We start from the raw sequence: 25,370 nt of genomic DNA on the forward strand, positions 1-25,370 counted from the left end.
GAAAGAAAACCAAAGCTAGAGGCACATGTCCTAATTTCAAACTATATTACAAAGCTACAGAAATCAAAACAGTATGGTGCTAGCATTAGAATAGGCACACAGACCAACAGTACCTAATCAAGAGCACAGACATAAATTCATACATATATGGTCTATTAATATTTGACAAAATAATTGAGAATATTCAACAGGCCAAAGATATTCTTTATTAAATGGTGCTTAAAAAACCTGGATATTCATGTGCAGAAGAATGAAATTGGTCGCCTATCTTACACCACTCACAAAAAAATAACTAGAAATGGATTAATGACTTAAAGATAAGACCTGAAACTATAACTCCTAGAAGAAAACATAGAGAAAAATCTCCTTGGTGGCAATCTTGACAATGATTCAATGGATATGACACTGAGCAGAAAGAAGAGAAGCAAAAATAAACAAGCAGGACAACATCAAACTAAAGAGCTTCTGCACAGAAGAAAAAAAAATCACAAAATCAAAATGCAATCAACAGAATGGGAGAAAATATCTGCATACCACATACCTGATAAAGGGGTTAATAAGAAAAATACAAAAGGAACTCATATAATTCAACAGCAAAAGAACAAATAATCCAATTAAAGGTACAAACTATTATATATAAAATAATAAGCAACAGGGATACATTATATGTCACAGGGAAATACAGTCATTATTTTCTAAGAACTTTAAATGGAGGCTAATCTATAAAAATATTAAATCACTATGATGTACACCTGAAACTAACATAATAGTGTAAATCAACTATACTTCAATTTAAAAAGATTAAGCAATAGCTTTATATGGAGGAAAATACAGTCAATGTACTTTAGGAAAAAAAACAACACAATGAGGTATCCCTTTACACCTCTTAGAATGGCTATCATTCTATGCCAATTGACATTCCCACCCTTGTACCTTGGGAATGTAAACTGGTACTGTTGTTGTTTAGTCACTAAGTCGTGTCCAACTCTTTTGTGACCTCACAAAAGGTAGCCTACCAGGCTCCTCTGTCCATGGGATTTCCCAGGCAAGAGCACTAGAGTGGGTTGCCATTTCCCTCTCCAGGGGATCTTCCCAACCCAAGGATTAAATCTGAGTCTCCTGCACTGGTAGGAGGATTCCTTACCACTGAGCCTCCTGGTAAGCCCACAAATTGGTATCATCAGTATAAAAACCAATGAGTAGGTTTCTCAAAAATTAAATAGAGACATACTACGTGATCCAGCAATTCCACATCTGGATATTTACCTGCAGGAAATAAAATCAATATCCCAAAGAGATATGTGCACCCCCACGTTCACTGCAGCATTATTCACAACAGCCAAGACACTGCAACAGCCTAAGTTTCCAAGGACAGATGAAAAAATAAAGAAAATGTGGTGTGGATATACATGATGGTATATTATTTAGCCATAAAAACGAAGGAAATCCTGCAACAACATGCATGTAGCTTGAGGACATTATGCTAAGTGAAGTAAGTCATTTACATGTGGAACCTAAAAAGAAAAGACTCACAAAAACAGAGAATAGACTGTTGGTTACTAGGAACAGGGAGCAGGGTTTGGGGGAAATACATGGAGGCAGTCAAAGCTACAAACTTCCAGTTATCAGATGAATAATTTCTAGGGATGTCATGTAATTTAATGTAACAAATACATAAAAGGCTTCTACAAATCATCAAGAAAAAGACAACCCAATAAGTAACAAGAGACTCAAAAGTCACTTCACAAAAGAAGATATACAAAAAAGTGAAAAACCTCTTCAGTTATCCAAGAAATACAAATTAAAACCACAATGAAATACTACATACTCACCATTTAGAATGGATAAATTTAAAGGACTGATAATGATAAGAGTTGGTAAAGACATGGAATAATGAGAATCCTCATATACTGTTGATAGAAATGTTTTCCACATTGGAAAAGTATTTAGCAGAATCTATTAAAGTTAAATATACTCATATCCTATGATACAGCAATTCCATTACAAAGGATTTAATGAGCAGAAAACCTCATATACCCACTAAAAGACATTTACAAGCAGTTAATAGCATAACAACCAAAAAACAGGAACAACCCAAATGCCAATCAACAAAAGTATGAATAAAGTGGTATTTCCAAATGAAAACACCTACACAGCAATGAAAATGAGCAAAACACAACTAGTCAAAGAACAGAGATGGATCTCAAAATAATGCCCTATCTATTGCCAAGGTCCATAAATTAACCTTGATGGTAATTACATAGTTGTGCTTTATGACAAATCCAATGAGCAACACATTTCGATTTTGCTCACTCTTTCATACAGGAGTTCTATTTCACACATACAAGAAAGATAAAATTTTAAAAGACTTAATTACCTCTGCAATAAGTACTTTTTATCAGGTTATTCTCACACTCATTAAAGCAAGTATATGGAAAGTTGGAGACAGTTTTAAATGGTAAGGTCTGACTGAAACATTTAACAAACAGTAAAGCAAAACTTTTGCACTGTGGTACTGGAATAGCATCATCAACTCAATGGACATGAATTTGAGCAAATTCTGGGAAGTCGAGGAGGACAGAGGTGTGCTGCAGACCATGAGGTGGCAAAGAGTCGGACATGACTTAGCAACTGAACAACAACAAAGCAGAAACAAACTGCAGCATATTTTTATTAGCTACTCTAAAAATCAATAACTTGTTTAATCCAATTCAAGATAGTACAGAAAAATGAAACCACCCGAATAATTACCACCTAAATAATTACCTGCTTGGGTAAAGTTAGGTTGTGGGTGCTCTCACTATAACCAATAGCCGTGAAGAGCTTATCTTTTTCCTCTGGTGTCATAAGGTCATCAATAGCTATAAAAAGACAATATTTTAAGAAATCAACTGCTTCAGTCTTACAGAGACTATGAATAAAATCAAACCAAATTAACAGGTGGCCTAAATTTATAGACACAAATGCTGAAGCAAAAGCAGCAAAGTAATTTCCTCTAGTATACTATGTTGACTTGTTAAACATCATGTATTTTGCTTATTTAGGTCAAGAAAATGCAGACATAACATTAAGGCAGTTCATGTGTCACACAGCAATTTTACAATTTCCTAAGTATTTTAAAAATTAAGTGAAACATCTAATTAAATATCCATGTAAAAAGTAACAATAAAGAATGCTACATGTGAGATTTCCAAATTTCAACTTTCAAATTTTTACACAAATGACTTTTCTCAAAAATTCAAAGCTTCCTTTTAAATAAACATGGAAATGTTTCATCCTGATATATCTGCTTATATGTTTACTATACTGAGCTACTTTTACTTCAAAACTATTACAGAATAAAATTCAACTAACTAGCTAAAGCAGAATTTATATATTTTTTCCTTACCAGTGTGCAATAAGTCATATGACTTGGAACTTACTTTCAGGAATCAAAGATTCTTCATCTTTTTTCTTAGATTCCTTCTTACTCCAAAACCCACTAAACCAGCCTCCACGTTTCTCGGCTGTGTCAGTAGACTTCTTCTTCAATTTTTGCCCTGATCGAATCACCTAAAAATTAAAAATCAAAAAATTTAAATAATAAATGCCCTCTTCACTTTCAGGTCCTGGCAGGTAAGAACAGTGGTTACATTTTTTTTTTAACACTACATTAAGTTAAAAGCAGTCAATACAGCTAGTTCCTTCCAAACTGATTCTCAGCATTATCTGGTTAATACAATCTCACTATTAATTACTTTCCACATGTACTGACAGCTTTCTGATGAAGCTGCATTTTGTGAGTGATTCAGATAAGGTTTCAAGTAAAATGCTTCTGAACAATGTGTTTTCTAAATTTATAAGGTAAGAAGTCAAGAGGACAGCAGGTTTTTAAAATGAAAAGTTCGGGAGGAGCCAAGATGGCGGAGGAGTAGGACGGGGAGAACACTTTCTCCCCCACAAATTCATCAAAAGAGCATTTAAACGTCGAGTAAATTCCACAAAACAACTTCTGAATGCCGGCAGAGGACATCAGGCACCCAGAAAAGCAGCCCAACTCTTCGAAAGGAGGTAGGAAAAAATATAAAAGACAAAAAAAGAGACAAAAGAGGGAGGGACGGAGTTCTGTCCCGGGAAGGGAGTCTTAAAAAGAGAGAAGTTTCCAAACACCAGGAAACCCTCTCACTGCCGAATCTGTGCCGAGCTTTGGAAGCACAGAGGGCAACATAAAAGGGAGGGGAAAAAAAAAAAAATAAACAATTAAAAATCGCGGATTGTGAGCCCTACGGGAACTCCCCCAGCGGAGAAGCAGCGCAGACGCCTGCACACGGCATTAGCAAGCGGGGGCTGGGCAGGGAAGTGCGGCACGGGCTGTGTCCCTTAGAGTAAGAATCGGGCCGAATGTCCTGAGCGCTATCTGAGCGAAATAATTTGGGCTAGCAAACCAGACTGTGGGATATCTACCACGCGAAAAGCCAGCCCTAACCTAAGACACCGCCAGGCCCGCGCACAGAACAAAGGACTGAACAGAGATAGCCGGCTGCAGACCTTCCCCCTCCGGTGACAGGCAGCCAGAGCCGGAAGGGGGCAATCGCAGCCCCAGAGAGACACTATCTATAAAACTGTAAGCAGGCTTCTTTGCTAACTAAAACTTCTTGGGGGTCTGGACGGTCAATATCTGCCTGAGAAGGTGCGCCGGTTTTACACCCAGATAACCGAGTGGCGGGGAGGCGATAAGTCGCAGCATTGGCGCCCGCCAAACACCTCATCACCTGAGCTGCTCGACCTGGGAAGAACACAAAACGCAGGCCCAACCGAGTCTGCGCCTCTGAGGACTACCCGAGTGCCTGAACCTGAGCGGCTTGGACCTGGGAGCTCAGTCCAGGGCCGGCCTCTGATTGTTCCCGGCGGAACAACCTAGAGCCCAAGCAGTGTGGGCAGGGAGGTTACACGCGCCGTGAGCGGGGGCAGACCCAGTGTGGCCGAGGCACTTCGAGCGCACGCCAGTGTTATCTGTTTGCAGCATCCCTCCCTCCCTCCCCACAGCGCAGCTGAACAAGTGAGCCTAAATTTAAAAAAAAAAAAAAAAAATAGGGTCCTCCACCGTCCCCTTTGTGTCAGGGCGGGAACCAGACACTGAAGAGACCAGCAAACAGAAGAAGCTATAACAGAGGGAAACGCCTTGGAAGCTACAGGCCATAGATTAAAACCCTGTGGTTACTACGGATTACATAGGAAGGGGCCTATAGATCTTGAGAAATATAAGTCGGACTAAGGAACTGCCAAAAATGAACTGAACCCACAATACTCACAACAAAACCAGAGAAAGACCTAGATATATTTTTACTATTTTTACGATCAATCTTTCTTTCTTTCTTTTTTTTTTAATTAAAAAAAAATTTTTTTAAGTCCTCTATTGTCCTTTAATTTTCACTTTTATAACTATTACTTTGCAAAAAAAAAAAAAAAAAAAAAAAAAGACCCTATTTTTTTTTTTTTTTCTTCTTCTTCAGCAAACTTCATATATATATTTTATAATTTTTTGACCGTGGTTTTTTTTTTTTTTTTTTTTTCTTCTTTTTCTTCTTTTCTTTAACATTGCATTTTTGAAATTCCAAACTCTACTCTAGATTTTTAATTTTAGCCTTTTGATATATGTTATCAATTTTGTACCTATAGTTTTTTTCATAATTGCTGTGACTTTTTTTTTCCTCTGTTTCTTTCTCTTCTTCTTTTATATAACATCGTATATCTGCAATTCCAAACTCTACTCAAGATTTTTAATTTATGCTTTTTGGTATTTGATATCAATTTTGTACCTGTATTTTCTTTATAATTTTTGCGACATTGTTTTTGTTGGTTTGTTTGTTTTCTCTCTTTATTTTTCTTCTTCTTCTTCTTTTTTTTTTTTTTTTTTAACGTTGTATTTTTGAAATTCCAAACTCTACTCTAGATTTTTAATTTTTGCTGTTTGGTATTAGTTATCAATTTTGTACCTGTAGTTTCTTTATTACTTTCATGACCTTGTTTGTTTTTCTTTGTTCGTTTTTTCTCTCTTTCTTTTCCTTCTCCTTTTCATTAACATCACATTTTTGAAATTCCAAACTCTACTCTAGATTTCTAACTTTTGTTTTTATGTATTTGTTACCAATTTTGTACCTTTAAGAACCCAATCTTCAGGACCCATTTTTCACTAGTGTACGAGATTACTGGCTTGACTGCTCTCTCTCCCTTTGGACTCTCCATTTTCTCCACCAGGTCACCTGTATCTCCTCCCTAACCCCTCTCTACTCTACCCAACTCTGTGAATTTCTGTGTGTTCCAGACGGTGGAGAACACTTAAGGAACTGATTACTGGCTGGATCTGTCTCCCGCCTTTTCATTTCCCCCTTTTATCCTTCTGGCCACCTCTGTCTCCTGCCTCCTTCTTCTCTTCCCTGTATAACTCCGTGAACATCTCTGAGTGGTCCAGTTGTGGAGTGCACATAAGGAAGTGACTACTGGCTAGCCCACTCTCTCCACTATTGATTCCACCTCATCTCATTTGGGTCACCTCTAACTCCCTCCTCCCTCTTCTCTTCTCCATGTAACGCTGTGAACCTCTCTGAGTGACCCTCACAGTAGAGAAACTTTTCATCTTTAACGTAGATGTTTTATCAGTGGTGCTGTATAGAAGGAGAAGTTTTGAAACTACTGTAAAATTAAGACCGATAACTGGAAGTAGGAGGCTTAAGTCCAATCCCTGACTCCAGGGAACTCCTGACTCCAAGGAACATTAATTGACAGGAGCTCATCAAACGCCTCCATACCGACACTGAAACCAAGCACCACACAAGGGCCAACAAGTTCCAGGGAAAGACATAACAAGCAAATTCTCCAGCAACAAAGGAACACAGCCCTGAGCTTCAAGATACAGGCTGCCCAAAGTCACCCCAAAACCATAGACATCTCATAACTCATTACTGGACATTTCATTACACTCCAGAGAGAAGAAATACAGCTCCATCAACCAGAACATCAACACAAGCTTCCCTAACCAGGAAACCTTGACAAGCCACCTGTACAAACCCACACACAGCGAGGAAACGCCACAATAAAGAGAACTCCACAAACTGCCAGAATACAGAAAGGACACCCCAAACTCAGCAATTTAAACAAGATGAAGAGACAGAGGAATAGCCAGCAGATAAAGGAACAGGATAAATGCCCACCAAACCAAACAAAAGAGGAAGAGATAGGGAATCTACCTGATAAAGAATTCCGAATAATGATAGTGAAATTGATCCAAAATCTTGAAATTAAAATGGAATCACAGATAAATAGCCTGGAGGCAAGGATTGAGAAGATGCAAGAAAGGTTTAACAAGGACTTAGAAGAAATAAAAAAGAGTCAATATATAATGAATAATGCAATAAGTGAAATTAAAAACACTCTGGAGGCAACAAATAGTAGAATAACAGAGGCAGAAGATAGGATTAGTGAATTAGAAGATAGAATGGTAGAAATAAATGAATCAGAGAGGATAAAAGAAAAACGAATTAAAAGAAATGAGGACAATCTCAGAGACCTCCAGGACAATATTAAACGCTACAACATTCGAATCATAGGGGTCCCAGAAGAAGAAGACAAAAAGAAAGACCATGAGAAAATACTTGAGGAGATAATAGTTGAAAACTTCCCTAAAATGGGGAAGGAAATAATCACCCAAGTCCAAGAAACCCAGAGAGTCCCGAACAGGATAAACCCAAGGCGAAACACCCCAAGACACATAGTAATCAAATTAACAAAGATCAAACACAAAGAACAAATATTAAAAGCAGCAAGGGAAAAACAACAAATAACACACAAGGGAATTTCCATAAGGATAACAGCTGATCTTTCAATAGAAACTCTTCAAGCCAGGAGGGAATGGCAAGACATACTTAAAATGATGAAAGAAAATAACCTACAGCCCAGATTATTGTACCCAGCAAGGATCTCATTCAAGTATGAAGGAGAAATCAAAAGCTTTTCAGACAAGCAAAAGCTGAGAGAATTCTGCACCACCAAACCAGCTCTCCAACAAATACTAAAGGATATTCTCTAGACAGGAAACACAAAAATGGTGTATAAATTCGAACCCAAAACAATAAAGTAAATGGCAACGGGGTCATACTTATCAGTAATTACCTTAAACGTAAATGGGTTGAATGCCCCAACCAAAAGACAAAGACTGGCTGAATGGATACAAAAACAAGACCCCTGCATATGTTGTCTACAAGAGACCCACCTCAAAACAGGGGACACATACAGACTGAAAGTGAAGGGCTGGAAAAAGATTTTCCATGCGAATAGGGACCAAAAGAAAGCAGGAGTAGCAATACTCATATCAGATAAAATAGACTTTAAAACAAAGACTGTGAAAAGAGACAAAGATGGTCACTACATAATGATCAAAGGATCAATCCAAGAAGAAGATATAACAATTATAAATATATATGCACCCAACACGGGAGCACCGCAGTATGTAAGACAAATGCTAACAAGTATGAAAGGAGAAATTAACAATAACACAATAATAGTGGGAGACTTTAATACCCCACTCACACCTATGGATAGATCAACTAAACAGAAAATTAACAAGGAAACACAAACTTTAAACGATACAATAGACCAGTTAGACCTAATTGATATCTATAGGACATTTCATCCCAAAACAATGAATTTCACCTTCTTCTCAAGTGCACATGGAACCTTCTCCAGGATAGATCACATCCTGGGCCATAAAGCTAGCCTTGGTAAATTCAAAAAAATAGAAATCATTCCAAGCATCTTTTCTGACCACAATGCAGTAAGATTAGATCTCAATTACAGGAGAAAAACTATTAAAAAATCCAACATATGGAGGCTGAACAACACGCTGCTGAATAACCAACAAATCACAGAAGAAATCAAAAAAGAAATCAAAATTTGCATAGAAACGAATGAAAATGAAAACACAACAACCCAAAACCTGTGGGACACGGTAAAAGCAGTCCTAAGGGGAAAGTTCATAGCAATACAGGCACACCTCAAGAAACAAGAAAAAAGTCAAATAAATAACCTAACTCTACACCTAAAGCAACTAGAAAAGGAAGAAATGAAGAACCCCAGGGTTAGTAGAAGGAAAGAAATCTTAAAAATTAGAGCAGAAATAAATGCAAAAGAAACAAAAGAGACCATAGCAAAAATCAACAAAACCAAAAGCTGGTTCTTTGAAAGGATAAATAAAATTGACAAACCATTAGCCAGACTCATCAAGAAACAAAGGGAGAAAAATCAAATCAATAAAATTAGAAATGAAAATGGAGAGATCACAACAGACAACACAGAAATACAAAGGATCATAAGAGACTACTATCAACAATTATATGCCAATAAAATGGACAACGAGGAAGAAATGGACAAATTCTTAGAAAAGTACAACTTTCCAAAACTCGATCAGGAAGAAATAGAAAATCTTAACAGACCCATCACAAGCACGGAAATTGAAACTGTAATAAAAAATCTTCCAGCAAACAAAAGCCCAGGTCCAGACGGCTTCACAGCTGAATTCTACCAAAAATTTAGAGAAGAGCTAACACCTATCCTGCTCAAACTCTTCCAGAAAATTGCAGAGGATGGTAAACTTCCAAACTCATTCTATGAGGCCACCATCACCCTAATACCAAAACCTGACAAAGATCCCACAAAAAAAGAAAACTACAGGCCAATATCACTGATGAACATAGATGCAAAAATCCTTAACAAAATTCTAGCAAACAGAATCCAACAACACATTAAAAAGATCATACACCATGACCAAGTGGGCTTTATCCCAGGGATGCAAGGATTCTTCAATATCCGCAAATCAATCAATGTAATACACCACATTAACAAATTGAAAAATAAAAACCATATGATTATCTCAATAGATGCAGAGAAAGCCTTTGACAAAATTCAACATCCATTTATGATAAAAACTCTCCAGAAAGCAGGAATAGAAGGAACATACCTCAACATAATCAAAGCTATATATGACAAACCCACAGCAAACATTATCCTCAATGGTGAAAAATTGAAAGCATTTCCTCTAAAGTCAGGAACAAGACAAGGGTGCCCACTTTCACCATTACTATTCAACATAGTTTTGGAAGTTTTGGCCACAGCAATCAGAGCAGAAAAAGAAATAAAAGGAATCCAAATTGGAGAAGAAGAAGTAAAGCTCTCACTGTTTGCAGATGACATGATCCTCTACATAGAAAACCCTAAAGACTCCACCAGAAAATTACTAGAACTAATCAATGACTATAGTAAAGTTGCAGGATATAAAATCAACACACAGAAATCCCTTGCATTCCTATACACTAATAATGAGAAAACAGAAAGAGAAATTAAGGAAACAATTCCATTCACCATTGCAACGGAAAGAATAAAATACTTAGGAATATATCTACCTAAAGAAACTAAAGACCTATATATAGAAAACTATAAAACACTGGTGAAAGAAATCAAAGAGGACACTAACAGATGGAGAAATATACCATGTTCATGGATTGGAAGAATCAATGTAGTGAAAATGAGTATACTACCCAAAGCAATCTATAGATTCAATGCAATCCCTATCAAGCTACCAACAGCATTCTTCACAGAGCTAGAACAAATAATTTCACAATTTGTATGGAAAAACAAAAAACCTCGAATAGCCAAAGCGATCTTGAGAAAGAAGAATGGAACGGGAGGAATCAACCTACCTGACTTCAGGCTCTACTACAAAGCCACAGTTATCAAGACAGTATGGTACTGGCACAAAGACAGAAATATAGATCAATGGAACAAAATAGAAAGCCCAGAGATAAATCCACGCACATATGGACACCTTATCTTCGACAAAGGAGGCAAGAATATACAATGGATTAAAGACAATCTCTTTAACAAGTGGTGCTGGGAACTCTGGTCAACCACTTGTAAAAGAATGAAACTAGAACACTTTCTAACACCATACACAAAAATAAACTCAAAATGGATTAAAGATCTAAACGTAAGACCAGAAACTATAAAACTCCTAGAGGAGAACATAGGCAAAACACTCTCTGACATACATCACAGCAGGATCCTCTATGACCCACCTCCCAGAATATTGGAAATAAAAGCAAAAATAAACAAATGGGACCTAATTAACCTTAAAAGCTTCTGCACATCAAAGGAAACTATTAGCAAGGTGAAAAGACAACCTTCAGAATGGGAGAAGATAATAGCAAATGAAGCAACTGACAAACAACTAATCTCGAGAATATACAAGCAACTCCTACAGCTCAACTCCAGAAAAATAAATGACCCAATCAAAAAATGGGCCAAAGAACTAAATAGACATTTCTCCAAAGAAGACATACAGATGGCTAACAAACACATGAAAAGATGCTCAGCATCACTCATTATCAGAGAAATGCAAATCAAAACCACTATGAGGTACCATTTCACACCAGTCAGAATGGCTGCAATCCAAAAGTCTACAAGTAATAAATGCTGGAGAGGGTGTGGAGAAAAGGGAACCCTCTTACACTGTTGGTGGGAATGCAAACTAGTACAGCCACTATGGAGAACAGTGTGGAGATTCCTTAAAAAACTGGAAATAGACATGCCTTATGATCCAGCAATCCCACTGCTGGGCATACACACTGAGAAAACCAGAAGGGAAAGAGACACGAGTACCCCAATGTTCATCTCAGCACTGTTTATAATAGCCAGGACATGGAAGCAACCTAGATGCCCATCAGCAGATGAATGGATAAGAAAGCTGTGGTACATATACACAATGGAGTATTATTCAGCCATTAAAAAGAATACATTTGAAGCAGTTCTAATGAGGTGGATGAAACTGGAGCCTATTATACAGAGTGAAGTAAGCCAGAAAGAAAAACACCAATACAGTATACTAACGCATATATATGGAATTTAGAAAGATGGTAACAATAACCCTGTGTACGAGACAGCAAAAGAGACACTGATGTATAGAACAATCTTATGGACTCTGTGGGAGAGGGAGAGGGTGGGAAGATTTGGGAGAATGGCATTGAAACATGTAAAATATCATGTATGAAACGAGTTGCCAGTCCAGGTTCGATGCACGATACTGGATGCTTGGGGCTGGTGCACTGGGACGACCCAGAGGGATGGAATGGGGAGGGAGGAGGGAGGAGGGTTCAGGATGGGGAACACATGTAAACCTGTGGCGGATTCATTTTGATATTTGGCAAATCTAATACAGTTATGTAAAGTTTAAAAATAAAATAAAATTTAAAAAAAAAAAAAAAGAAATGTTTTAAATAAGTAAAAAAAAATAAAAATAAAAAAAAAAAAAATAAAATGAAAAGTTCCCTGAAAGGAAGATACGTGATCTCAAAAATAAAATTTAACAATCCCATTTCATAATTTCATACACACTGTTGACTTGCTAACTATGAACATAGTTTGGGGACAGAATATAAATAAAATTAGAAAGTGCTCAAATCTCATTTCATCCTCTTTCTTAACAAATCTGGGCTTATCTGCTGCTCCTTGTCTTTACTCCTTTTTAGTAAAATACAGATGAATAACTCGAGTGGAAAACGAAAGGATAAAAGAATAAAGGGGTTAAGTAATTTAGACTCTATCTTCTCATTCCCTGAATAAGTAAATAATTTTCCCACTTTAAATTTAAAATATTTTAAATTGGTAGTGAATTGGTAACATACTGCAAGCTTCAGTGTATACCAAAAAGTGAAATAATCCAAAAGAGGAGTTAAAGAAAAGAGCTGAATAATATAGTAAAGAGAATAGTTTGATTAACAACTTGATTTAAACTAAGCTATCTTTGACAAGTAGATATTATATAGGGAAACAGGTTTGTATCTGTCCATAAAATCATTGATGGTCTCAATTATATCTCAGTGTAACTATCTTTTGTCAAGCTTAATCCATCTTCAAGAGTCAGAAATGTAACGGGTAAAAAAAATATATAGCTGGCTGGTTTGTATTCTATATGAAATAATATTTAATTTCTTTGTTCTCCTAGCATAGATTAGTATGCATTTTTATTTTCCACAGTAAAATATATCTGCTACTGCTAAGTCACTTCAGTTGTGTCCGACTCTGTGCGACCCCATAGACGGCAGCCCACCAGGCTACCCCGTCCCTGGAATTCTCCAGGCAAGAGTACTAGAGTGGGGTGCCATTTCCTTCTCCAAAATATATCTATATGAGACCAAAAAGAACTTTTACAATGTGTATAAAACCTAATACGAAGAGGGATGCAGATCCCTTTCACTTTTTCCTAAATACCACCTCTGTTGCCTTCACTTCCCTTCCTTATCTAGCTAAGGGGCCAAGGTAAATAACTTTAGCCAATCCTCAGCCTACGTTCTAAACTCTCTGGCCCTGCAGATTTTCTATTATAACAGAAAAGCATCAATTTGGGATGAATCTAATTGTCATCTCTTCATCTACATCCCGCCCTTCTTTAGCTACAACAACTAATTTATCTTCTTCCTTCAATTTTCAAGCAACTGGTAAGTGTTATTAGGAATATCCAATTAAATTGAAGCCACTTAATTAAAGGAGGATTGGAATTAACTGTTTCTTCTGGAAAACTACTCCTCTAATTCATAGGAACAATCCACAGCAGTAGCAAATACCTTTTAAAATACTTAGACACTCTCTGACCCACCTTGGGGAATTTGTCCTTAAAAAAATTGGAAATGCTTCAGAAAATGTAACGACAAGGCTACTCACTGTAGTGTCATTTATAATTAAATATAACCAGGAGGAAATTGTGAAGCAAATTCCAGTACACGAACAGAATGGAATACTAGTAAGTTATTCAAAATTACGTTGGATAAACAATTCTATGGAATACTATATAAAACAGAACACAGTATTTTTTTAAAAGAAACAAAAGTGTTAGTTACTCAGTCATGTCCGATTCTCTGCAATTTCATAGACTGTAGCTCATCAGGCTCCTCTGTCCATGAAATTCTCTAGGCAAGAATACTGGAGTGGGTTGCCATTCCCTTCTTCAAGGGATCTTCCCTACCCAGGGATTGAACCCGGGTCTCCTGCACTGCAGTTTCTTTACCGTCTGAGCCACAAAAGTAACTTAGAAAATCTTTCCTTGACTCCACAATGCCCACCAGTTGCCACCCTTTATCTTGTTTTCCACTTAAAATGAAGTATCAGGACTGCCTGTGCTTACTCTAACCAATTCCTCATCTTCCACTTTCTCTCATTCCTATCAAATTTCTACCTATAATATCCTATAAAATTTGCTCTTTAAATGATTTCTTTATGGCTAAATCCAATGACAAACTTTCAGTTCAGTATGAAACTGATCTAAATGAAAGCAGCAAAAGTTTAAGAGACCTGAAGCAGGATATAAATCATCTGCACAAGTCTCAAACTCCTATATTACTCATGTGCAAGACAGACTCAAACCATCACACCAAAGGCTGAAAGAACTGAACTGAGATTTAAACCACTATCCACAGAAGGCAAAACACAACTTAAAATCAAAACCAAACCAGACTGTGTGTTAATACAAAATATCAAACATTTTACAAAGGACACATAATATAATAGTCACATCATCCAGAATACAATCCAAAATTACCTGACAAAGAAGAACAAAACAGACAAATAATAAAAGAAAAACGTGACCATTTCTCAAGGGGAAAAGTCTACAGATGCCAACAGTCATATAATCAAGACGTTTAAACTATCAGAGGGTCACTGTATCCATGTTACATGAGATAAACAGAAATACATTCAGTTCAGTTCAGTCGCTCAGTCGTGTCCAACTCTTTGCGACCCCATGAATCGCAGCACGCCAGGCCTCCCTGTCCATCACCAACTCTTGGAGTTCACCCAAACTCATGTCCATTGAGTAGGTGATGCCATCCAGCCATCTCATCCTCTGTCATCCCCTTCTCCTCCTGCCCCCAATCCCTCCCAGCATCAGAGTCTTTTCCAATGAGTCAACTCTTCGCATGAGGTGGCCAAAGTATCAGAGTATCAGCTTTAGCATCAGTCCTTCCAATGAACACCCGGGACTGATCTCCTTTAGAATGGACTGGTTGGATCTCCTTGCAGTCCAAGGGACTCTCAAGAGTCTTCTCCAACACCACAGTTCAAAAGTATCAATTCTTCGGCACTCAGCTTTCTTCACAGTCCAACTTTCACATCCATACATGACCACTGGAAAAACCATAGCCTTGACTAGACAGACCTTTGTTGGCAAAGTAATGTCTCTGCTTTTAAAAATTACTAAAAAGACTGAAATTTTAAGTAAAGAAATGGAAACTATAAAAAGGAATTCAGTAAGAATTCTAGACCTGGAAGATACAATATCTGAAATTAAAAAATGAAGATGGGTTCAATAGTAAAATGGAGATGACAGAGGGAAAAGTAAGCTTGAAAAGAAATTAAGAGAAACTATCCAATCAAAAGAACAGAGAGGAAAAAAAAGATTAAAGGAAAAAAAATGAACAAGACCTCAAGAACCTGTGATCACATACATGTTTGTGATCACATATATATGTGTATGTATGTATGTTATATATATACGTATACACATTTGAAATTTGGAGACCAAGAAGGAAAGAAGGAAGAAATAGGAACTAAAAAATTATTTGAAGAAATAATGGCTGAAACACCCCAAATTTGATAAATCCTCAGTCCTAATTTCAGTTGCCCAATGAGATGCATCTGTCCCTGTTCCCTGACATCTTTTCTTCACTTGACTTTGAAGTTATTACAGTCATAGAGCTTTCAGCCTACCTCTCTGGCAACTCCTCCATGGTAACCACGGCTCTCACTTCTCTGACCTATAAACAATACAAAGACTTTGGGTCTTTGGACTCCAGTTACTCTAAGCTCCGGGTACTCTAACTTAGGTGATCTCATCCAATGCCATGGCTTTTTAAATAACATCTATGTGCTGACCCTTTCTAAATGTGTATATATATCCAGCACAGACCTCTCTTCCAAACTCCACATTCATGCATCCAACTGCATACTCCCTATCTCCAAGTTAATGTATGATAGCTTAAATTATCAGTCCCAGAAAGAACTCCTGATCTTCTCCCATCTCACCCAAGCATCTTCCATCTAGTCTTCCCCATCCCATTTCACGGCAACTCCATCCTTCCCAACTGCTCCAAGCCAAAATCCCTATAGTCACTTCCAACCTCTCTTTCATAAAACCCATATCTAATTAGATGGGAAATACTGGGTCTATTTTCAAAATATTTCCAGAGTTTGAGCCTTTCTCATCACCTCCACTGCCACTATTCTCAGCCAAACTTCTATTATCTTTCACCTCAAATATTTCAAGAGCATCCTAATTGTCCTCCCTGTTTTCATCCTTGTTGTCCCTCTATGGGCTTTTGTTTTCGAAGGAGCAGCCAGAGTAACGTTTAAAAATCTACATTGGACTGTATCATTCTGTTCTCAAAATAGCTCCTCAACTCAGAATATAAGCTCACATCCACACAACTGCTTATAACACTTTCCACAATCTGACATCCTCCTCAATACTGACAAGCACCTCTCCCCTCCTCTAGCACCTTACTTCTCTGACCTCATTGACCACAGCCACCAGTGTCTCCTCTCTTTCACCACTCTACTTAGAACCCTGAATGAGTCAGATGTGCTCCTAGCCCAAAACCTTTCAGCTTGCTCTACTACTTATTCCTGGTATACTTTTTCCGCAGGTATCTTTCTGGTTGACTCCCTCATGTTCTTCAGCGCTTTGCTGAAATGCACCTTAAAAGAGCCAAACTCATTGGAAAAGCCCCTGATGCTGAGAAAGATTGAAGGCAAGAGGAGAAGGTAGTGACAGAGGGTGAGATGGTTGGACGGCATCATCAATGAAAATTAGACATGGACTGGGCAAACTCTGGGAGGTGGTGAGGGAAAGGGAGCCCTGGTATGCTGCAGTACATGGGGTCGCAAAGAGTCAAACACGACTGGGCGACTGAACAACAACAAAGCCGATGAACAATGCTGTGACAGTTTCAGGTGAACAGCAAGGGACTCAGCCACACATACATATGTATACATTCTCCCCCAAACCTCCCTCACATCCAGGCTGCTACATAACATTGAGCAGAATTCCATCTGCTATACAGTGGGTCCTTATAGTGTGTGCATGTTCATCACAATCTCCCTAACTATCTCTTAATTACCAAAAAAGTTATGTTACAGAATAATAGAAATGACAAAGAACAAAGAGGAGAAGTTACCAAGTAAGGTAAGTCAGTAATTATTACTACAAAAAGATTGTAAGTACTGAAAGTATTACAAAGAGACTGAATCCAATTTTAGAAAAAAATAAAAGGAAGGAAGGAAGAGAAGACAGAAGGAGGGAAAAAAGAAGATGGGTGAAGGAAGGGAAGGAAGAGGAAATAAAGGGAAAGAAATAGGGGCTACAAAGCATAAGTAACTAGGTACATATGCATGAGAGAAAAACTGGAAGCCTATATATCAAAATGTTAACACCTGCATTCTGTGTTGCTAGAACTATGTTTGACTTTTACTTACTTTTGGGGGACCAGCAAAAATTTTGTTATAAAATTAGGAATTTTCCCCCCTCATATTACTGAGGTTTTTTTCCCCACAATATTCCAATTTTATTTTTTCCTGAGACTGAGCCATGAAAATTCAACCTTTATTATCAATTGAGTAAATCTAAACAACTTTCTATGCAACTTAAATTCTTGATTCCAGGTTTAAAGGAGTAGTATTAACCCATTTAAAACATAAAATCAGCTAATAAAAATGATTACCTCAACTTGTGCTTGTTGCCTTGCCAAAATTATGTTAAAAACATCTAGTATCTTCTCCAAGTCCTATAAAACAAAGGGACACTTGTAAACAACGAAAATGGTCATTAAATTTTTTTCATATATATTTCTAGGCTTATTCCAGTCCATGAACAAACAGTATCTGTGATCTAATGAAAGTGTAAGTATAAATTTGAACAGATATTTGGCTTTTACATTTTTACATTTTGCAATGTGAAAATAGTTTTGCAAAAAAGTAAATCCTTGTTAAATATGAAAGTAAGAATTTTAATGAAACCAAAACAATATAGAAACAGCCATACATGCAAATGGAAACAAAAATATTTAAGAGGGGGACCTGTTTTAGGTATTGGCCTTATGGTTGTTACTTTGGACTCCCTCTTCTCCATGCTATTTTACAATCGTTATACTAAAGTCACCTTAATAAAATACAAAATTTAAGAATGGAAAATTCTTCAAGTCAAGTATGCCAAAGCAGAAACTGACTTGGGGAATTTACGTAAGGGGAATCTAACATGTACTGGATGACCTATTTGTCAGATGTTCTATCTGTTATTTCATGCAATTCCCACAAGAGTGTAAGATACATACTATCTCCATTTTATACATGAAAATAACAGATCTAAGATGTTGAGAAAATTGATGTTTTTTCTAATATATAATACTAGTGACTGTCATATATTTCAGAATAACAATTAATTATTTACATTATGAATTTATGGCAAAAATAGTGATATAATCAAGACCAGATGATATTCAGCAAATTATATATTTAGTACAGTGTTTTTCTGTATTTCAAAAGAGGGTAAATAAGACTCCTATCTTAAGGAATAAGAACTATTTTTTTTACAAATAAATTATATATTTAGTATAGTGTTTTTCTGTATTTCAAAAGAGGGTAAATAAGACTCCTATCTTAAGGAATAAGAACTATTTTTTTACAAATACTGTGAACTCTTAAAAAAAAGCCACTAACAAAACAAACAATACATATTTAGCTAATAACAATTACATACTCAAACAGCTCTGATACTGATTTTCTAAATATTATTATTATAAAAACTAAACACATTTCTCCAAATAGTTTATAGTAAGCTGATATTAGCAAGGTATTTTTAAAGGGAAAAAACAGGTAAAAACACTTTGCATTTTCCATACAGTTCTCTCAAAAAGAACTCAGTATTGTTCTTCCTAAAATTGTCTTTTAATTTATATCTAGAAAAATTCATACTTAAGGATGATTTAACAAATAACACCTTCCCAATACATGCAAGATATACCTGAATTTGTTTCTGTATTTCTTCTGGGACTTTAGTCTGGGTTAGCTTATTTTTATAGGCACTTTTATAACTCTTGAGCAATTGCCTGTGTTTTTTTATGTTACTCCATGACCACATCCGTGTATACCTTCTTATATGAACTTCAAGAACAGAATCGATTGCGTATTTCCACCTGCAAACCAAATTTTGTTAATGCACATTGGAATACGAAGGTTTAAAAAGCAGGAAAACAGCACTGACATTTTACAGCTACACTGTTACTTTTTTTGTTCTTATTAACTGTATTCTTACAAAGGTTCAGCCATAATATTTCAGTTCCCCAATACTTCAATTCTCTGACTTAAATACATTATGAAATAAGCAAACCATTTCAGGAAGAGGGTATGTCAAAGCAAAATAATAAAGACACAAAATGACATGCTGTGTGAAATTAATAATATCCCAATATATTTGTGACACTGAGTTCACATGCATGACTGAAGGGCAATATGATCAAAAAAAAATGTTGAAAGTCTTGAATGCTGAGTTAAGAATTTAATTTAGGAGCAAGAGTACAAGAGAATGTGTTTATAAAAAAAAGTAACAAGGACATAATATAAAAGCCCTCTAATGTCTATTAAAAAAAAAAAGTGGCTTTGTTACATGTCTTTCAAGGTCTGTTAGCTCTGAGAGTTCCTAATCATATGATTACATAAAATATTTTTTAAAAATTCTAACTTACCATTGTCGACCATTGGTATGAAGTGGTAAATAAGGCTTATATTTTCTGTAAGGAGCATTTCTAACCATGTAATCCACTGACTCCAAAAGGTCGATCATACTTAAGTACTATAAAAACAAAAACCAAGTTACATCTGTTACATCACAACATGGATAAACACCAAATTTTATTATATTTTCTGCCTAGTGAGATTTCAAATTATCTGAACAATGAATACCATAGTTGCTTGGTAATTCAATAATATATTTCATCAAAGTTAAGAAACCACCAATTGTAAGATAATATTAAGCACTGCCGATTAAACATCATACCACTAATAATAATATACATGCCATTTTAAGATATATTAAAGTGTGATATAAATGTAAATCTTAGAACCAATGAAATATGGTATCTGTTACTACTGACATGAAACTCGCTTAGTGCTAAAACCAAATATACTTTCCTCTGGACCATCATTTCAAGTAGTGGCAACCTATAAGCTAAGTTTCCAAATTGCTCCAGGGAATTATTGCATAACTAAAGCAAGATAAAATTATTTAACCACCAATACAAAACAACTCACATGGAGGAAAACACACACACACACACACACACACACACACACACAACGAGAAGATAAAAAAAGGAGAGATCTAACCTAAGAGTTACCAGTACTTATCCTGTGGATAGCATGAACTTAAATGTATTTGTAAGCGTAAAACATACCCCAAATTTTGAAGACTTAAGAAAAAATAAAAGGATATAAAATATTGTAACAATTTCTAATTTTGATTACATGTTGAAATATAATCACCACTTCCCTGGTGGCTCAGATGGTAAAGCCTACAATGCAGGAGACACGGGTTTGATTCCTGGGTCGGGAAGATCCTATGGAGAAGGAAATGGCACCCAACTCCAGTACTCTTGCCTGGAAAATCCCATGGACAGAGGAGCCTGGTAGACTATAGTCCGTGGGGATGCAAAGAGTTGGACACAACTGAGTGACTTCACTTTCACTTTTCACATGTTGAAATGATAATATTTGGGTACGTTAGGTTAAATAAAATGTTATTAATTTTAGTAATTCATTTCCTCTTTTCTTACTTTGCTAATGTAGTTACTAGAAAATTTAAAATTACACATATAACTTGCATTATATGTGTACTGGACTGCACTGAGCCAAAAGTTCAGTTAACTATAAAGCCCTCATCCTCCTTTCACTTCCAGTTCTCCAAATTAGTTATTGAAACTCCTTAGGTACATAACCAAACTTGAGAAATAAGTAAAGGAAAAAAACTGCCAACACAGCTGTTCTAAAAATTAAGTAAACAATATTTAATGTAAGAGTGTCTGCTATTAAAATCTGAGGAAGGAAAATAAAACCATTAAAACTTTTCATTAAGAACTGAGAATTAAATGGACCCATGTCATGTACTATAATTTGATAGGATTCTCTACCAATAAGATGAAAATCATAAAAAATGAAAGAAAACTATTTCTTATATTTGGTATTTATTTTAAAATAATACATATAATCTATTTTGAGGAATCAAAACTCAACAATAACAAACCAAAAGAACCACCAGAGCAGTGAAGAAGGAACAGTAACAGAGGATAAAAGCTGTTCAGATTCAAGGTTAGTCAAAGCTGTAAGCCCTTAAGTGAATCTTACCTGAGGTTTGGTCAGTTCAATTGCAATATTTTGTACTTCTATGTTCCAATCAAGTTTAGGTGTTTTGAGCTCTGTTTCTGCATAAGGATTCATGTAAAGTTTTGCAGAGGCTGATATTGGCTGAAAAACTTACACAACATGGGAAGACATAAGATATGTTTATATGCCCTTACCTATGAACAACTGTAAATAATTATGAGAACACTGTTACCTTGAAAGTAAAGAAAAATCATCAAAAATATATTTTAAAAAATATTTTTTAAAAAATCACCACCAAAAACTATTTAAGCATCTATTTATCTACATAACAAGAATTCCCAACTCAATGGTAAAAGCAGAATCTCCAAGGAGGAAGATGATGTTCTATGCTTCTAAGTAAGAAATGCAAAAATATACACAATCTAATCTTGATTATTTACAGTCTGTGTAAAACTATGTTTCTCTTCCTTGCTGCAAGATATTTAATGATTTTATTATTCATTAAAAGTACTAATACGGGGGTATGGATAAATTGGGACATTGAGACTGACATATACACATTACTATAATATATAAAACAGATAACTAATAAGGACCTACTGTATAGCACAGGGAACTCTGCTCAATACTCTGTAATGGCTTATATGGGAAAAGAATCTAAAAAAAGTGGAGATATACATATATATATAACTGATTCACTTTGGTGCACACATGAAACTAAAAAAACATTGTAAATCAACTATACTCCAATAAAAAATTTTTTAAAAATAATCATTATTGCCTGAGATGCCCCCACAAAAAATACCAATACAAGACAGGAAATAAAACTTGATTAATTTTCATCTTATTTAATCATAGTTAGAATTTAGGAACAGAATCATGAATGAAATTCATATTACCCAGAAAAAATTATCTACTACTTTATAATTTTCAAAATGACTATTACATATATAGTTTTAGACTCAAAAGAAGACAATATTCTTGAAGTTAAGTAGTATAAAAAAAGAGTATCAGGGAATATGACAGAGCAAAAAGTAATGTATTAAATTATAATTGTGAATAGTATTAAAATTATATAAATTGTGATATCTTATAGTATTTATAATATACGAAAGATTATATAAAATTTTTTAACTTATTTAGAGGTTATTTATAATTGAAACATGCCCAAGAATAAAGTTGCAGATTTTTCTAAACAAGTTATTTCATGAATGAAACTAAATGCTCTCACAAACTAACAGCATCTGAAAGCTTTACCATCATTAAACAGGCACGCTTGTGGACATAAAGAAAAAGCCCCAACTCTCATATAAAGGCAGTTAGCTACAAAAGAATAAAAAGAAAACAATAGTGAACCATAGTAGTATGGAATATGGAAGAACATGGGCATAAAAACTGAGAAGAAACATAACGAGGTACACTAAATATATACAAAAGAATATTAGAGGTGGTCCTCAAATGGTGGAGGAATAGGACAGGGAGACCAATTTCTCCCCCACAAATTCATCAAAAGAACATTTGAACGCTGAGTAAATTCCACAAAACAACTTCTGAATGCCTGCAGAGGACATCAGGCACCCAGAAAAGCAGCCCACTGTCTTCGAAAGGAAGTAGAAAAAAATATAAAAGATAAAAATAGAGACAAAAGAGGTAGGGACGGAGCTCCATCCTGGGAAGGGAGTCTTAAAAAAGAGAGAAGTTTCCAAACACCAGGAAACACTCTCACTGCCGAGTCTGTGGCGAGCCTTGGAACCACAGAGGGCAACATAACCAGGAAGAAAAATAAATAAATAATTAAAACCCACAGATTATGAGCCCAACTGTAACTCCCCCAGCGGAGAAGCAGCGCAGACACCCGCATCCACCACTAGCAAGCAGGGGCTGGGCAGGGAGGCGCCGTGGGCTGCATTGCTTAGAGTAAAGACCAGGCCTGAATGCCCCGAGGGCAATCTGAGGGAACTAACTTGAGATAGCAAACCAGATCATGGGATAGCTACCACTCAAAAAGCCCTAACCTAAGACACCACCAGGCCCGCTCACAGAACAAAGGACTGAGCAAAGCTAGCCGGCTGCAGGCCGGCCCATCCCCCTCCAGAAACAGGCAGGCGAGGGCAGCCAGAGCCGGAAGAGGGCAATCGCAGCCCCAGAGAGGCATTATCTACCAAACTGCAAGCAGGCTTCATGCTAATCAAGACTTCTCTTGGGATTCTGGATGGTCAACATCTGCCTCAGAAGGTGTGCCAGTTGTACACCCAGAAAACTGAGCAGCAGGGACAGGGGAGGCGATAAGTCGCAGCAACCGGGCTCACCAAACACTTAGTCTCCTGAGCTACTCCGACCTGGGAAGGGCACAAAACGCAGGCCCAACCGAGTCTGCGCCTCTGAGAACTACCTGCGTACCTGAACCTGAGCGGCTTAGACCTGGGAAGTGCACACAACCCAGGGCCGGCCTTAGACAGTTCCCAGCACAGCAACCTAGAGCCTAAGCAGTGTAGACAGGGAAAGCACACAAGCCGTGAACAGGTGCAAACCAGTGTGGCTGAGACACTGTGAGCACACGCCAGTGTTATTTGTTTGCAATGTCCCTCCCTCCCCACAGCACGACTGAACAAGTGAGCCTAAAAAGTGTCTACCACCGTCCCCTTGTGCCAGGGCAGAAATTAGACACTGAAGAGACCAGCAAACAGAAGAAGCTAAAACAGAGGGAACCTCCTTGGAACTGACAGGTGCAATAGATTAAAACCCTGTAGATAGTACCAACTACATAGGAAGAGGCCTATAGATCTTGAGAAACATAAGCCAGATCAAGGAACTATCCAAAAATGAACTGACCCCACACAGCCCACAACACCACCACAGAAAGTCCTAGATATATTTTTACTATTTTTACTATCATTCAATTTATTTTTTATTTTTTATTTTTAAGTCCTCTATTACTCCTCTAATTTTCATTTTTATAACCTACCACTACTTTGCTCCCCCCCCAAAAAAGAGACCCTATTTTTAAAGCAAACTTCATACATATATATTTTATAATTTTTGTGACTTTTTTTTTTCTCCTTTTCTTTAATATTGTGTTTTTGAAAATCCAACCTCTACTCTCGATTTTTAATCTTTGCTTTTTGGTATTTGTTATCAATTTTGTACCTTTAAGAACCCAATCTTCAGTACCCATTTTTACTTGGGAGCGAAATTACTGGCTTGACTGCTCTCTCCCTCTTTGGACTCTCCTTTTTCTCCACCAAGTTGCCTCTATCTCCTCCCTCGCCCTTCTCTTCTCTACCCAACCCTATGAATCTTTTTGTGTGTTCCGGACGGTGGAGAACACTTAGGGAACTGATTACTGGCTGGATCTGTCTCTCTACTTTTGATTCCCCCCTTCATTCCCCTGGCCACCTCTCTCTCCTTCCTCTCTCTTCTCTTCTCTGTATAACTCCGTGAACATCTCTGAGCAGTCCAGACCGTGGAGCACACGTAAGGAAGTGATTACTAGCTAGCTTGCTCTCTCCTCTTTTGATTTTCCCTCTTCTCCTCCTGGTCACCTCTATCTCCCTCCTCCCTCTTCTCTTCTCTGTGTAACTCTGTGAACCTCTCTGGGTGGCCCTCACTGTGGAGAAACTTTTCATCTTTAACCTAGATGTTTTATCAACGGTGCTGTACAGATGGAGATGTCTTGAGGCTACTGTAAAAATAAGACTGAAAACCAGAAGCAGAAGGCTTAAGTCCAAATCCTGAGAACACCAGAGAAATCCTGACTCCAGGGAACATTTAATTGACAGGAGCTCATTAAATGCCTCCATACCTACAATGAAACCAAGCACCACCCAAGAGCCAACAAGTTCCAGAGCAAGACATACCACACAAATTCTCCAGCAACACAGGAACATAGCCCTAAGCTTCAATATACAGGCTGCCCAAAGTCA

The 25,370-nt window shown here is 36.8% G+C and overlaps 1 protein-coding gene across 2 annotated transcripts in view; it reads right to left on the reverse strand.

The window, feature by feature from the left end:
- Positions 1-25,370, reverse strand: part of VPS13C (vacuolar protein sorting 13 homolog C) — a 190,056-nt gene that overhangs the window by 120,327 nt on the left and 44,359 nt on the right. For both annotated transcript variants that reach the window (XM_025295705.2, XM_025295707.2), the window contains exons 11-16: positions 21,469-21,596; positions 19,815-19,921; positions 19,094-19,265; positions 17,796-17,858; positions 3,423-3,552; positions 2,767-2,861 (exon numbers count right to left, since the gene is read on the reverse strand). In XM_025295705.2, the coding sequence (XP_025151490.2) occupies positions 2,767-2,861; positions 3,423-3,552; positions 17,796-17,858; positions 19,094-19,265; positions 19,815-19,921; positions 21,469-21,596 (695 nt within the window). The remainder of the gene's footprint in view (positions 1-2,766; positions 2,862-3,422; positions 3,553-17,795; positions 17,859-19,093; positions 19,266-19,814; positions 19,922-21,468; positions 21,597-25,370) is intronic.

The sequence above is a fragment of the Bubalus bubalis genome, chromosome 11, assembly GCF_019923935.1.
Source record: "Bubalus bubalis isolate 160015118507 breed Murrah chromosome 11, NDDB_SH_1, whole genome shotgun sequence".
Classification (NCBI taxonomy): domain Eukaryota; kingdom Metazoa; phylum Chordata; class Mammalia; order Artiodactyla; family Bovidae; genus Bubalus; species Bubalus bubalis.